Source organism: Uloborus diversus, chromosome 2, assembly GCF_026930045.1.
Source record: "Uloborus diversus isolate 005 chromosome 2, Udiv.v.3.1, whole genome shotgun sequence".
Taxonomy (NCBI): Eukaryota; Metazoa; Arthropoda; class Arachnida; order Araneae; family Uloboridae; genus Uloborus; species Uloborus diversus.
In genome coordinates, this window is record NC_072732.1 from 90,938,071 (window position 1) to 90,951,908 (window position 13,838).

The 13,838-nt window shown below is 31.6% G+C and overlaps 1 protein-coding gene across 2 annotated transcripts in view; it reads right to left on the reverse strand.

Annotated features, from left to right (window-relative positions):
* The window catches only part of LOC129217167 (uncharacterized), a 269,302-nt gene that overhangs the window by 40,153 nt on the left and 215,311 nt on the right, over positions 1 to 13,838 (reverse strand). For both annotated transcript variants that reach the window (XM_054851430.1, XM_054851429.1), the window contains one exon: positions 7,895 to 8,040. In XM_054851430.1, coding sequence (XP_054707405.1) covers positions 7,895 to 8,040 — 146 coding nt within the window. The remainder of the gene's footprint in view (positions 1 to 7,894; positions 8,041 to 13,838) is intronic.

Here is a 13,838-nt window from a genome sequence, read left to right on the forward strand (position 1 = left end):
AATTTTCCAAAAGATGCATGGAATTTCAGCCGGTCGGGTATGAATCGGCATTTAATACATGTGAAAGCGCTCAGAGAATATTCACTCCAGTCTGTTTGACAAAACAAGAAAACGGGAGAATTCTTGTGACCGGTCTACAATGCGTTAAGAAAAATAAACACTGAGTAAAGGCACTGATAGAAAAAACAGCTATAAGGTTTATCACAGCAATGATCATCAAAAGCAATCACGATTGCAAACATAATATCGAAAATAATATTTTGAAAAGAAATGGCAGAAAATAGCTTTTCATAATGCTTGCTACTACACATTATTCTACACGACATTTCTCAGGTCCAGATTACGACATTAAAGAACTTGTCCCCCGAAGTCAAAAAAATTGCTCTTCCGACAAACCTTTAAATAAATTTAAAGTCAGTTTCTAATGCATCAGGAGTTTTAGTTTTTTTTTATTATCGCGTTCCTTTCTAAAAGCAAAGCTCGTGAATCACTGCAATGATATAGGTAATAACAACGCAGGCTGCTAACCGCAATTTTATGGAGCAATGCGAGCAATAAATTTCATCCTTTATCGCTACCCAGTTTCGAAAATGGCATTGAGATGTTCTCATGGGGGAAATCTAAAAATGCTTTTGATTTTTTAAATAAAAGCCATAACAGTGCCATACGTTTCCTCTCTCTGCCTAACGGTTCTGTCTTTTCTTTTTCTGCATATTTTGTTTTTGAACAATGTCATCTGAAGCTATTACTGCTTCAAACGGCCTTATGTGAAAACGGCATCGAGCGTGAAAGCACTTGCATAATCAGATCGAGTTTCGAACTTGGTCGTTATTCGAAGCAGTCGAAAAAGTGCTGACATTTGGGAATTAATAAAAAACATAAAATTTTAACAATTTAGAAATTATAATGAGCGTCATGATTTATGATTTTTCAATGATGAGAAACGTTTTAAATTTTATAACTCCCATGGTTAAGTCAAAATAAACTAAAAATAAGTGAAGGCATCTTTTAAGACTGGAATTCAACTCTTTTTAAAAATAGATAGTTTCTTACTTAAAATTTCAAATCACTAAAAGTGCATAACGGATTAAAAACCGAACTTTATAACTGATTTTTTATTTTAAAAATCTTAAAATTGTAAAATTATAAAAACATGTATTTGTAGAATCTTATACAATCATCATTTATACTAGGAATATAGAATTTTTTCTCAAAGAAAAAGCCACGATAAGTTTCGGGAGTTCAGGGTTGCGTAGTCGGAGGGAAAGTGACTAACTCCGGCTCCGGGAATTTTGGAGCCTTCGATTTCAACTCCGAATGCTTTACCTCAAAATCAGTCAGACTCCTCAAGTATGGCAGAGTTGTAGATTTAGAGTGGAAATGACAGACTCCGACTTTGACTCGTAAGGTTTTAAACTTTCGACTCCCGACTTCGACTCCGAAGCTATGGTTTGGATGCTTTGAAAAAGGCAGTGCAAATAGTATTTTAAGGGTTATTGTTTCACATTTTTCGCAAATTATTTAACAAAAGAAATATATATTTAAATTCTAAAAAATAATACTATAAACCATTACATTATATCATGTGTTTTTACTGTAATAGATCACGTATTAATAGCTGTAATATATCACAGAGACCAAAAGCAGAGAGCCTAATTTGAATGGGAGCCTCAATAGGTTCAAAACCTGTACTTCTTTTCAATTTTTCGTAAATTTTAAGTATTAAAGAGAATTCGGATTACACTCTTAAAACTACGGGTTGCATTTGGCACCTCTCAGGGTAAAACGTTGCAGCACCAGCAGCACTTCTTTAAGGGTATCAATTGGCTGTCTATGGCACCCTTAAGGAGCCGTAAGGATGCAATGGAGAGCCAAATGACACCCTTGAGGGAGCATTACGTGTACCAAATGTGCCACAGGAAGGCCATCAAGAACCAAATGGTATCTTTAGGGGGGGTGCCGCTAGTGCTACGACGTTTCACTTTAAAAGATGCCATAAGCAAATCGCAATACCGTATTGTTCCCGCATTTCAATAACACTAATCAACAAAAAAGAACTTTTTGTCTGCATCCTGGTTTTCAATAGTCAATTCCTACTGATTTTTGGTCGAGGAAAACGAATATGGTAGTTGATTTGTTTTATTAACTCTTGTTTTCGAGATACATAAAAGCCCACTGGAGAAAGATGCATAGCAACCACACATTGATTTAAAGGTAATGTTAAAAAGGAAAAAAACAAATCCTGCGCATTAAAATGTTATTAAATAGGTCCTGTTTTAATAAACAATGCTTATTTTTCGGAAAGCAGTGGTTGCTTTTGACTTATTGCTGTAAACGCTTCATTTTCGATTGCTTTTTGTACGTCAAAGAAGCACCATCGTTTGTAATAGTTCAGCAGCATTTCGTGAGCATTAACTCAGTCCAATGACCCTGATATCTGCGTCCCATTGTAAAGATATCTTGGTGAAACCTTTTCTCATACTTACTGCTCATAACTTTAGTTTTTAAACAAAATTTCCCGGAAGAAGTGAACAAAAACGAGTCTCAGAGACACATCATTCATTAATGGTTACAGAACTTCTGTAGGGATTGTTTGACCAACTGTTTTCAGTCCTCGTCTTCTCTCTTGCTTATAAGTACTTTGTAGTACACCCTCAAAGGCTTTCTGGATGCTTTGTTCACCCCTCTCTTAAAAAAAAAAAAAGTAATTTTTATAACTGCGCGCATTTGAAGTGCTATTAAAAATTCTCTCCTTAACTTTCGCAACCTTAACTTCAATATATTGTGGAAATTGCCCTCTAAGGTATTGGAAGATTGTCTTTGTACACATCTTTCACACAATTCTTCTTCATTATTCCCAGTAGAATGAGCATGAATGGAACCAGAAATGGGTGGATCTACTAGAGGCTCATTTTGGGCATTTCCCTTCACAGAATTTAAATTTCTTGAAGCCCATTGCGGTTTTCATGTAGTGAGATTTTCTATCTCAACCTGGGGTCGAAGTTTAGAAAAGAGTCAGTCCCATGGGGTTGTTTCTATCCGTCATGAAAAAAGAGCATTATAAAGAATTCACTATCCTAGTTGCCTCTGTATCTTGGAAACTAAAGCTAATATCAAATTTTTATGGTGATTTTCGAGTTTAGAGAGGCAAAATATTTCGGAAATAGCTATTTTTTGTGCCGGATGCATTTTTTGGCAAGATTGGCCGAATTGGCCCCAATTGGGTTTGACCCAATGGTTTTTTTTCGAAAATACCCATTTAAAAAAAAACCCATTATTTAGCCACTTTTGGGTTTTTAAAATTTTCTGAGGAGTTAAAAAAAATTAATTGATTTAAATACTTTCACAATTAAACTTCTTTTTTATTTGTTCTTCACCATAGACAATGGACATAAAAAATGAATTTTGAACTTTAATATTATTTCTTAACTCTTAATGGCATTAAAAAATACTTTAAAGATTTTAAATAAATAACTCAAATTATCTTGACTAAGTTATGTCTGATTTTCTCAACATTTGTAGATTGTACAGAGGAAACTACTCTAGCTAAAAGGCTTTCATTTGAATTATTTTCTGCAAACCAACACGTCACAAATCTCGAATAAACAAGGTATAATTTTTAGAAATTAACAGGTGTTACAAACGGTCGGACATAAAACAGAATAGGATGTACAGTATTTTTTTTTTTCATTATCTTACGAAAAAGTTGAACATTTCTTACGCTGTACACAGAAGTAGAAAAACAGGCAACATAAAATTCAAGGAAATGTCTTGATTAAGCTGGAAATCAGTAAAAAGGGATTGAAACTACTCGAGGTTCTACAGTAGTTTTGCATAACAAAATGAAATACAATAAAGTGAAATTCAAGAAAAAAAAAATGTATTTAAAAACGAACAAATGAACAATAGATTTTATCTCTCAAGAAGTACCTTTGCCTTAACTCTTGATAATCATGGAAACTAAAAAATCTGAAACTTCACCATTCTTGTGTTTCATTGTCTTTTATACTTTTCTTCAGAAAACGCTGAATTTTCCAACTTTTTTTACTCCAAAACAATTTTTGTGCTTTGTCCATATACTTACGCTACAATATGCTACAAGTACCCACATTTTACATAAAAAAAGACAAAAAAAACCACATTTCTTTTAAAAAAACCCAGCTTTAGTTGGGTTTTTTTGGGTTTTATTTAAAAAAAACCAAAAAACCCTGGATCTATGGGCTTTTTAAAAAAAACCCGGGTTTTTGCCAACCATGATTTTTGGTGTTGACTAGTGTAGTTATCAATTCAATCCTTGCTAAAATTATGCTACACTAACACATTCTTAAAATTGAACACATTTATGCAAATCGTTAACAGCCTGTGAGTTTCTTAAAAAAAAAAAACTCAAAAAGCCGCAGATTTTTCGTCACTAGATTATACTATCCATCGAGTAAAATTACCTTAAGTTATTTCTTCTCCTGGAGATACTAAAATAATCTGTGTTTTTGATCACACACAACAAAATAAAAATTGCCCTCCTTTGATCTTTCCTTGCATAGCGCGAAAAGCCTTACGCTAATCTTGCGAAGATCCACGTATCTAGTCAGATCAAGTTGTCGATGTAACTTCTAATTTAATGTTTTTACGAGCAACAGTGCATAAGCTGTTTATTGATTTACACCCACACGAAGGCAAGAGCATATTACACCAAACGCAATAAACAACACTTGCAAGAGATTTTCTCAAGACATGTAATTTTGAATGTTTTAGGAAAATGATATGCTCAGCTAAACTAAAGATCAATTTAAAGAAAAGTTTTGAAAATAAACTTTAATCACGTTTTTATTATGGATCAAAAACATTTATTGAGCGGGGATTATAGCTAGTTTATTTTGAGGTAGCTGAGTGATAAATTTCATGGAAAAAATGTAGCATCATAACATAAGCACAGAAAATATTTTTAAAGTGTAAAAATTGAGTAAACATGTATGTTGATCTTGTAGTAAGATGAATTGAAAAGGCCTTGTGTATCGTTACTATGACTACAGGGAAAAGTAAAGTCTACAGCACAGCAACTAAAGTAGATGTTTATGCTTGTTTTAATGCTGAATTTAAATTAAATTTACACTTTCTCTAAACACAACTTATTTTAAATTCTTAGGAAGCTTATAAGTTTATGTTTAATATTCAAACGGATGGAGGAAGATTGTTGATTGTGCGTAATGGAAGTTTTTGGTGTCAATACATTTTTGTGTTTACAGATATCTTTTTTTAATTTGAAGTAACGTTTTTATAAAGGCAGAAATTTTTTTTTTAGCCAGTACAGTTCATAAAAAAAATGAAATTTAATCATTACTCATTGCTTGCGCACCTAAATATCAAATATGATGCACCATTGATAATATTTTTTCTCACACACTTTAAACAACGTTGAACAATATCTTGACTCCGTGAACTAAAAATAAATCTTGCGAAGTTTTATGCAATTTCTGAAGTGGAGCATTTTTGGAAATTATTCATGTAAACGGAAAAAGAAATGTAAACCGAAAGAAAATTTGTAGACTTTTTTAGTCACAGTTGTAAGATAAAAAAAAAAAAAAAAACAACTATGACTAGACTATGCCTTACAACATGTGACAACTGTATGAGAATGTACCATGCACAAGTAATTTGCACTTCATTAAGTTTTATTGTATAACATTCAAGATTGGAAAAAATTCTAAAGAAAAAATCGTTTAATAGTTCAAAATTTCTTTTCACAACTGAAACATAATTTTGCATTTAATTTCTTGTTCTGTGCCCAGGAAAGAGGAGATAACTTTTTTTAATCAAGAAGGCCAGTGCTTTTGATACTTAAATAAATGAAAAAAAAATCATCAAAATTATTAAAGAAGTTTTAATTTTACAAAAACTTTCTTTTTTTTTCGAAAAAATATAATTAAAAAAAAAGCCTTTTTTTAAAGCATTTTTATGAATTTAGTTTGTTCTCTTTCAAGCTTCAATCTGTGCTATATTCTTAGAGAAAAGTTCCATCTTTTTAGAATAACCTTATAAAACGTTGATTTTAATGTGTGTGGTTATATCTTTTGAAGGAACCATTTGAAGGCAGCCCGTCAGTCATCAACTTAATTACTTACAAGACAACTATTAAAATGAAATGGAGCAGTGAAAACAATTTATGAATAAATATACGAAGGTCAAGATTTATTATTTAAGTTAATTAATTTATTAATATTGTGTTAAATAAATACATTTATTGAAATAAATTCTTTTCTTCTTAATATAAGAATAAAAAAGAGTGCAATATTGTTTTGAGATCTTGCAAACGCAAATCTTAACCAATGCAGTTTCAAATAAATAATAACCAATTTTAGTTGAGCAACTCAGGTACAAGTTCAAGTACCAAACTAAGGATTTAAGTCTTATAAAGCCATTCTCCGCTGAAAAGTTTCAACATGTTATTTCCTTAAATGAGATTCCTACTCACTGTTCATGTCCATGATCTCGAACTTGAGCAAGAGGGGGTCTCCGATTTGAGCAGTGAAAAGCATCAATGAATAAAAATATATGTGGAACCGAATGTAAACTTTAAAATAATTTAATTTAAAAAAAGGTTAAATTAAAATGATTTTTTTATGTTTTTTTATACAAAAAAAAAAACAATTATGTTTGAAATTTTGCATACATAAGTTCTAAATTTTCAGTCGCAAATCTTTACCTTTACTAATAATAAAGCTGAAAGTCTCTCTGTCTGTCAGGATCTCTGTGACGCGCATAGCGCCTAGGCCGTTCGGCCGATTTTCATGAAATTTGGTACAAAGTTAGTTTGTAGCATAGGGGAGTGCACCTCGAAGCGATTTTTCGAAAATTCGATGTGGTTCTTTTTCTATTACAATTTTAAGGACAAAATTATCATAAGATGGACGAGTAAATTACGAAATTATCATAATGTGGAACCTTAACATGGGCACAAGCCAATTGGCGAGAAAATTCACCATACATTATTTGTAAATATACAGGCGAACCAAAAGACCTTTTTATTTTTTATTACGGGCAAAGCCGAGCGGGTACCACTAGTAAATAAATAAAAATGCAAGAGAACATTTTTGATGCTGATGACCAGTTTTAATTGAGAAAAACAGGTACAAGTTCAAAGTACGATTCTCACAATTTGATTCTTATTAAGCTACTCTTTGCTGAAATGTTTAAAAATCCTCTTTCTTTAAACAGTCACAGAAAACCATTAAAAAATCCTTAACATGCGAAAAAAAAAAAAAGAAAGAAACTCAGTTTACGCGGTTCCCACAGTAAATGAAAAACAACTCTCCAAATTCCAATCCTCATTGTCATTCGGGCTAAATAAGAAAATGAGATTCCTACTCACTGTTCACGTCCATGATCTTGAACTTGAGCAAGAGAGGGTCCCCGACTTGGGCAGTGAAAAGCATCAATGAATAAAAATATATGTGGGGCCAAACGTAAATTTTAAAATAATTTAATTAAAAAATTGTTAAATTAAAATCATTTTTTTCATGTTATTTATACAAAAAAAATTGTTTGAAATTTTGCATACATAAGTTCTAACTTTTCAGTCGCAAATAAACAAATAAAAATGCAAGGATAAATAACTCATGAGGACATTTTTGATGCTAATGACCAGTTTTAGTTGAGCAACTCAGGTACAAGTTCAAAGTACGATTCTCACGATTTGATTCTCATTAAGCTATTCTTAGCTGAAATGTTTAAAAATCCTCTTTCTTTAATCCAACCACAGAAAACCATTAAAAAATTCTTAACAAGCGGGGGGGGGGGACTCAGTTTACGCGGTTCCCACAGTAAATGAAAAACAACTCTCTAAATTCCAATCCTCATTGTCATTCGGGCTAAATAAGAAAATGAGATTCCTACTCACTGTTCACGTCCATGATCTCGAACTTGAGCAAGAGAGGGTCTCCGACTTGAGCAGTGAAGAGGTCTCGCCCCAGCCGGTCCGTGACCTTCATAGTGACGTTGGGCGCACCCACGTTCACAGAGTGACTGCCGTACATGTTTATGTCACTGAAAAAGGAAAACAAGCATTAAGTCTCCATTAGCTGTATTTTGTTTTGGGGTGTTTCTCACGTTAACACACTATATTTCTTTCGTGATTTCGTCCAGCGCGGGCAATTTCGAGGCATAATGACACGCCTCGTTGACAGTGGAGAATGGCGATGAGGCTCGGGACATTGCAGTTTGTTTGATTTTCGAATGCCTTTGTGTTTGGAATTCCGCACTTTTTAAAAAAATAATGTGCCGCAGTTGAAGCGGAAGTGGAATTTCGGGTGGATTTGGGAAAGGATGTTTGCGTTATTATGATAATATGTTTAGAATATTTGGCAGGTTGACCATTTCTAAAGAATAATAAAACAAAAAGGAGTAAACAAAAACTTATAATCTCATGCTTCAATTTTCTATAATGAGGTGTTTATTTCAATTCGTTTAAGTAATATATTAGTACAGACATTTTTTAAAAGTTAAAATATTTTCCCAAAACGAAAAGATGAATCAAATGAAAATAAAATTTTCGAATTTAGCAACCAGTTAAGCATTATTTTTAGCAAGTTCCAATTTTATAATTGTTTTTTAATAGGATTATTTTAAGTTTCAACCAAAGAAAGTTTGCAAAAAAAATCTCCCCCACCTGACATATTGAATTTCATGAGTTAAAAAATAAAATAATAAAGGAGGAATAATTGTTTGCATTCTTTGATAACTATTAAATCAATTATACTGCTAGCAATTATTTTATTCAGTTACACAAATTGAAGAAATTTATATTTTTTTGAACTGAAACATGCCGTAAAATCAACATCTCCGCAAAAATAATTCCTTTTTTATTTTATTTTTAAAGAAAGATAACTTTGTTGTAAAGTTAGCCAAAACAGTATTAAAGAGCAGTTATATCAATAAGAATTCCTTTTCTATTCTTTTAAATTCGCAGGGAGGTTAATAATTTCTTTGTAAAATAATTATATAATAGTGATTTTCAGGGGTGCTTTTCTTCAATGGTGTGTAAGCACGTATTAGCTTTCTTAATACTTCAAAAGAAAGGCATAATTTAAAGGCATAGTTTTTTTTTCTGATATATATCAAGGAATTTGGCTGCTGGTTAGAAGTAGGAAAATTTAACAATTTTCAAATAAACTTCTACCGAATTATTTGCTCAAACATTTAGTTTCGATCAGCATCAAGCTGAATGACTCACATACACTTAGAACTACGGGTAGTTATCAAAATAATGGAAACACCTGTGAATAAAAGTGACATTTTTGAATATGCTTCGTTAAGTAATAAAGAATAAAACTAGATATCTGTTTTTTTTTTTTAGTTTTTTTTATAAATAGCAATGTACACCTTCTGACAGCATATGGTGGCTTAATTGAAGTTCTGGAAGGCTTGGAGTTTTTTCAAGCGCCTGAAATGTCGGACCTCTCAAATTTTAAAAGAGGCCAAATTGTTGGAGCGCGTGTAGCTGGAGCAAGTGTAACTGAAACATCTCAAATTTTTGACGTTTCTAGAATTACAGTACCTAAAGCCATAACAGTATACACACAGCGCGGTAAGGCAAGCTCCGGCAAAGCAAAATAGTGGGCGGAAAGATAAGCTCAGTGAAAGAAACCGATGGTTATTGAAGCGGATTGTAGTGCCTAAAAAGTGAACAATAGCAGCAAAAGGGACTACAGAACTCAACCACTACCTGGATTCACCTGTGTGAGTGATTACAGTCAGAAGGCACCTTTATTAACAGAACATTTACGACAGAGTATCGATTCCCAACACACTTGTCACAAATTGTTTCCATTGTTTTGATAAATACCTGCATGTTTCCTTTTAACATCTTTATCCATTAAGGGGACGGTGGACCTTGAAAGCTTTTTCTTTTATTTATTAATTATGAAATATGAAACTGGGCATAGAAGTTAGTATGTTTATTAGCATGTAAAATATCAAACAAAAAAATGCAACAAAATAAAAATTTAATTAAAATTACAAATTTTGAAATTTAAAATAAAAATTTTAAAATGTTCCATGCGATTCAATTTTTGCTTTTTTCTCAAACACTTTGCATTTTATCAGAAAACAACATTGCCAATTACTTTGGGTATCCATTTTAGGATTGGTTCATCATTAACTGCACAGTATTTTTTTTTCGCGTAAATCTATAGTTTTTGTTGCGAATAATTACATAAAAATCAAAACTTTAATATTTTTAAGCAACATAAAATTCTCTTAAACCTTAATGCATACCCAGTTTTATCAAACTACTACCAAAGTAGCATATTCTGAAATTTGAAGCATATCAAACAAAAATTAAGTCGCATGGAGCTTTTTTTTAATCTGTATCAGCATCGAATTTTCCTGTCCGAGATAAATTACGTTAAAGTCTGATTTCACCTACATTTCATGATCTTCGTATTTTAATACCTCCCGAAAGATATTTTCACGATGACTAAATATTTGACATTAATACCAATGTAAGAATTTATTGAAACTTAGTTTACATGTTTGACACTTAGTTTTACTTAGTTTTTCAACTTTGTTTACATGTTTTACAGTCATTTTAATCGAAAACACGCTCTGTTTACTTTTTTTTTTTTAACGCATATAACTTGGCGATAAAACATCAGATCAACAAGAGGTTTTTTTCATGCGATTCAGCACACTTCATATATTGTTACTTCCACGAAATAAAAAAATCGTATTTTTGACCGATTTGAGCTATTTCGAAGGTCCAAGGTCCCCTTAATCGTCAAGCACCTTTTGCGTTATGGTTTTCATAGTAACTCGTTAAGGAATGCAGCTGACTTCTTGAAACTTCGTATATTTATTAAGCACACAGAACTTTAAAAAATCATTCATTTTTAAGTAATTATCATACTTAGTTCGTGAGTAATTGAGATTGGTATTCCTGACAACATACAGTGCGATATACATGGGTAAACTATATGCACTAAAGTAGTATTTGAATAATAAAAATATTTAATTCCAGATTTACACAAAAGTTATGAGGATATTTGTACCAGTGTAATGTTACTGTATGGTAAAGTGGTTTATTTCTCGCGGAAGCTTCTCAGGGTGCGAAAAAATAATTTATCTTAGAGAAAGAAAAGGATGCTTTGCTTCAAGTATACAAAAATACACTAAGTCGTGTAAGTTTAATGCTCATCGGTATGAATAAAAGTTCATTAAAACCGAGTAGAAGCTTTAAACCAATCTCTTTTCCTTCTTAAAAAAAAAAAAACATCTTAACTTTTAAGAGCTTCCGTAATTTACTCATTCAACATTTTTCTAGTTTTCTGCATAATAATACTTGTTTCCTTGACAGAGTAATGGCCTTCCACACACAAAACATAAATCTGCGCAGTCTCTTAAATTTGCGGCATGCCACTGCGAAGTACTTAGCTGTCTTGCTAAGTTTGGGTAATAAGTTTTCAGTGTTCTCGACTAAATGCGATTTAGAAAAATGTCCTAAATAATTAGAGCTCTTGATGTCTCGAGACATATGGAAAATGTTTCTGAAAGAAATGAGTAAATGAGCAATTTCTTTTGGTTCAAACAGTTTCAGAAATTCAAAGGGACGCGTATTTTTCTTTCAGTACAGAACCTTTATCCAGTTTTCTTCAGACAAAAAAAGATTTTTGCACAAAGAAAAATGTCTCGGTCTTTTTTTAGCTCTGGAACTTTATCATTAATTATTTATTATAATTTTAATTGTATACGAAGATAGATGCGGTCAGTTACGTTTACATAAATTGTGGTTAGAGATAAAAATGGCGTGAGTCATCCTAACGTAGTTTTGAGTATTAATTAACGGCTTCGTAAAAATATCTGAAAAAAGGGGGGGGGGGTGCTTAAATTTTAACTGTAGCAAAAGGATTTGTATTTAAACATAGGTTTATTTTTCTATTATGGTCCAATTTTTATGAAATGTTACATGTGAATTTTATAAAAATTATCACTTTTTTTTTTTTTTTTTTTTTTTTTTGCATATTTCAAATTATGTTTTTCTGAACATATATGTATCAAAATTACTGTGTGTAAATTGTAAAATATTATACATCAAATGCAGTTTTATGCACGTCTCGTAACAGGCATTTGGTTGCTCGTAGGCTGTTCTTTTTTCCCTTTTGGTAACAGTGGTTCCCAACCTTTTTGAACCCATTGCCCCCCTCTAGAGATTGACTCACATGAATCGCTCCCCACCTTTTTTAGCATCGAAAAACCATAACTTGGCGCTAGTGAAAATCGACATCATTGAAAATATAAATGTTTAATTTTAAGTTAAATGTATATGTTGGGGCAGTTTTATCCAATCTCTCTTAAATTAAAAAAGAAAATAAATAAAAATAAATAAATAAAAGTATTTTTTAAGGTTTTTTTTTTTCATTTATTTTTTATCCAAAATGAACTAATATGTATTTGAAGAGAAATACAAAACTAAGATCTTTGACGCACTTTTCAAAAACAGAACTTTTTATGAAATTATTTTCTTTGTTGAATTGAAATATAGGAAATTAAAACCACTGACACTTCAAATTTGACAATCAGTGATGAAATGAGGTGCGATGAGAAAGCTCATGAACTTTATTATTATTATTATTATTTTGCCTACTTTCCAGTAAAAATAAAATAAAGAAGAAAAAAACATGAAACAAGACTTAATGCATCTTTAAATTACCGCTAAAAAGAAGGCAGAAATAAATAAATAATGTAATAAATGAAATAATTTTTCGGAATCGGAGTATTCACTCAAAAGTTATTACAGTACGGGTGGGGAGGGGGGAGTCAAACACAAATTCCCCCCTCCCCATCTCAAAACTCTACTTTCCAAATATTTTTTAACTTTCAATATTTATTTAATTATTTTATTTATGCCTTATTTTTCCTTTGTAGCGATATTTTTAAGATGCATTAAGCTTTCTCTCACGTATTTTTTTCTTTCTTTGACTTTAACGGAAAGTCGGCTGAAAATGAAGATGGCAAAGGTGCCAGATTAAAAAAAAAAAAAACATGTTTGTCATATAGCTTTATTTTTAAGGACCCGAAACAGATTTCAGAAACACTGTACACACCTTTCACTGTTATTTTTCTGTTTGAACGATGATTCTTTTAATTATGCTAATGCAACTCTGTATAAAAATACATACACAATTAATTGAAAATGTCCCTTTCCTTTGATGAAAAACTCATTACTTGTGTCACTTTTTAAGCCATAATTTTCAAATCGTTATACTTAATGTTGAGGAATTCAATTCTTTTTTCTTCTAAATATCTCCTCATGTGTATCAATATCGTCACAGAAAAATATTTCCGGGAAAAAAAACTGAGTTTAACCGCACCAAAAATCAATATCTCATATTATTTTAAAACAATCTCACGCTTGCACGAAGCTTAGAAAACAATGCTGTTCTAATAATATTTTTCAACAGGATAACAACACATTAAATGTCCAATAATCTGAGCAAAATCAATGGCGCTTAGTTGGAAGGATCCTACCTTATAGCACAGATTTCTGAAGAACTGATCTTTAATTTATTACGAGAGTTTAAATCCTTTAAATCAATACCACATTCGATGTTTACGCTTTTAATGGAAAAATTTCGAAATGTGTAATGCTTGATAAATGTTTATTTAAATCTTTATGGAAATTTTGAAAATATTTAAGATGCTGTTTTGTGTTATGAAAGAGCGCTGACAGTGATTCTAAACATTCGGCGAATTTGAAAGTGAGATATGAGTGGATTTGGTTTATCGGGAAATTCATTACTGCAATACATGATGCAAATAAAGCTGTTTACTTCTTTCAGGGGTATTAC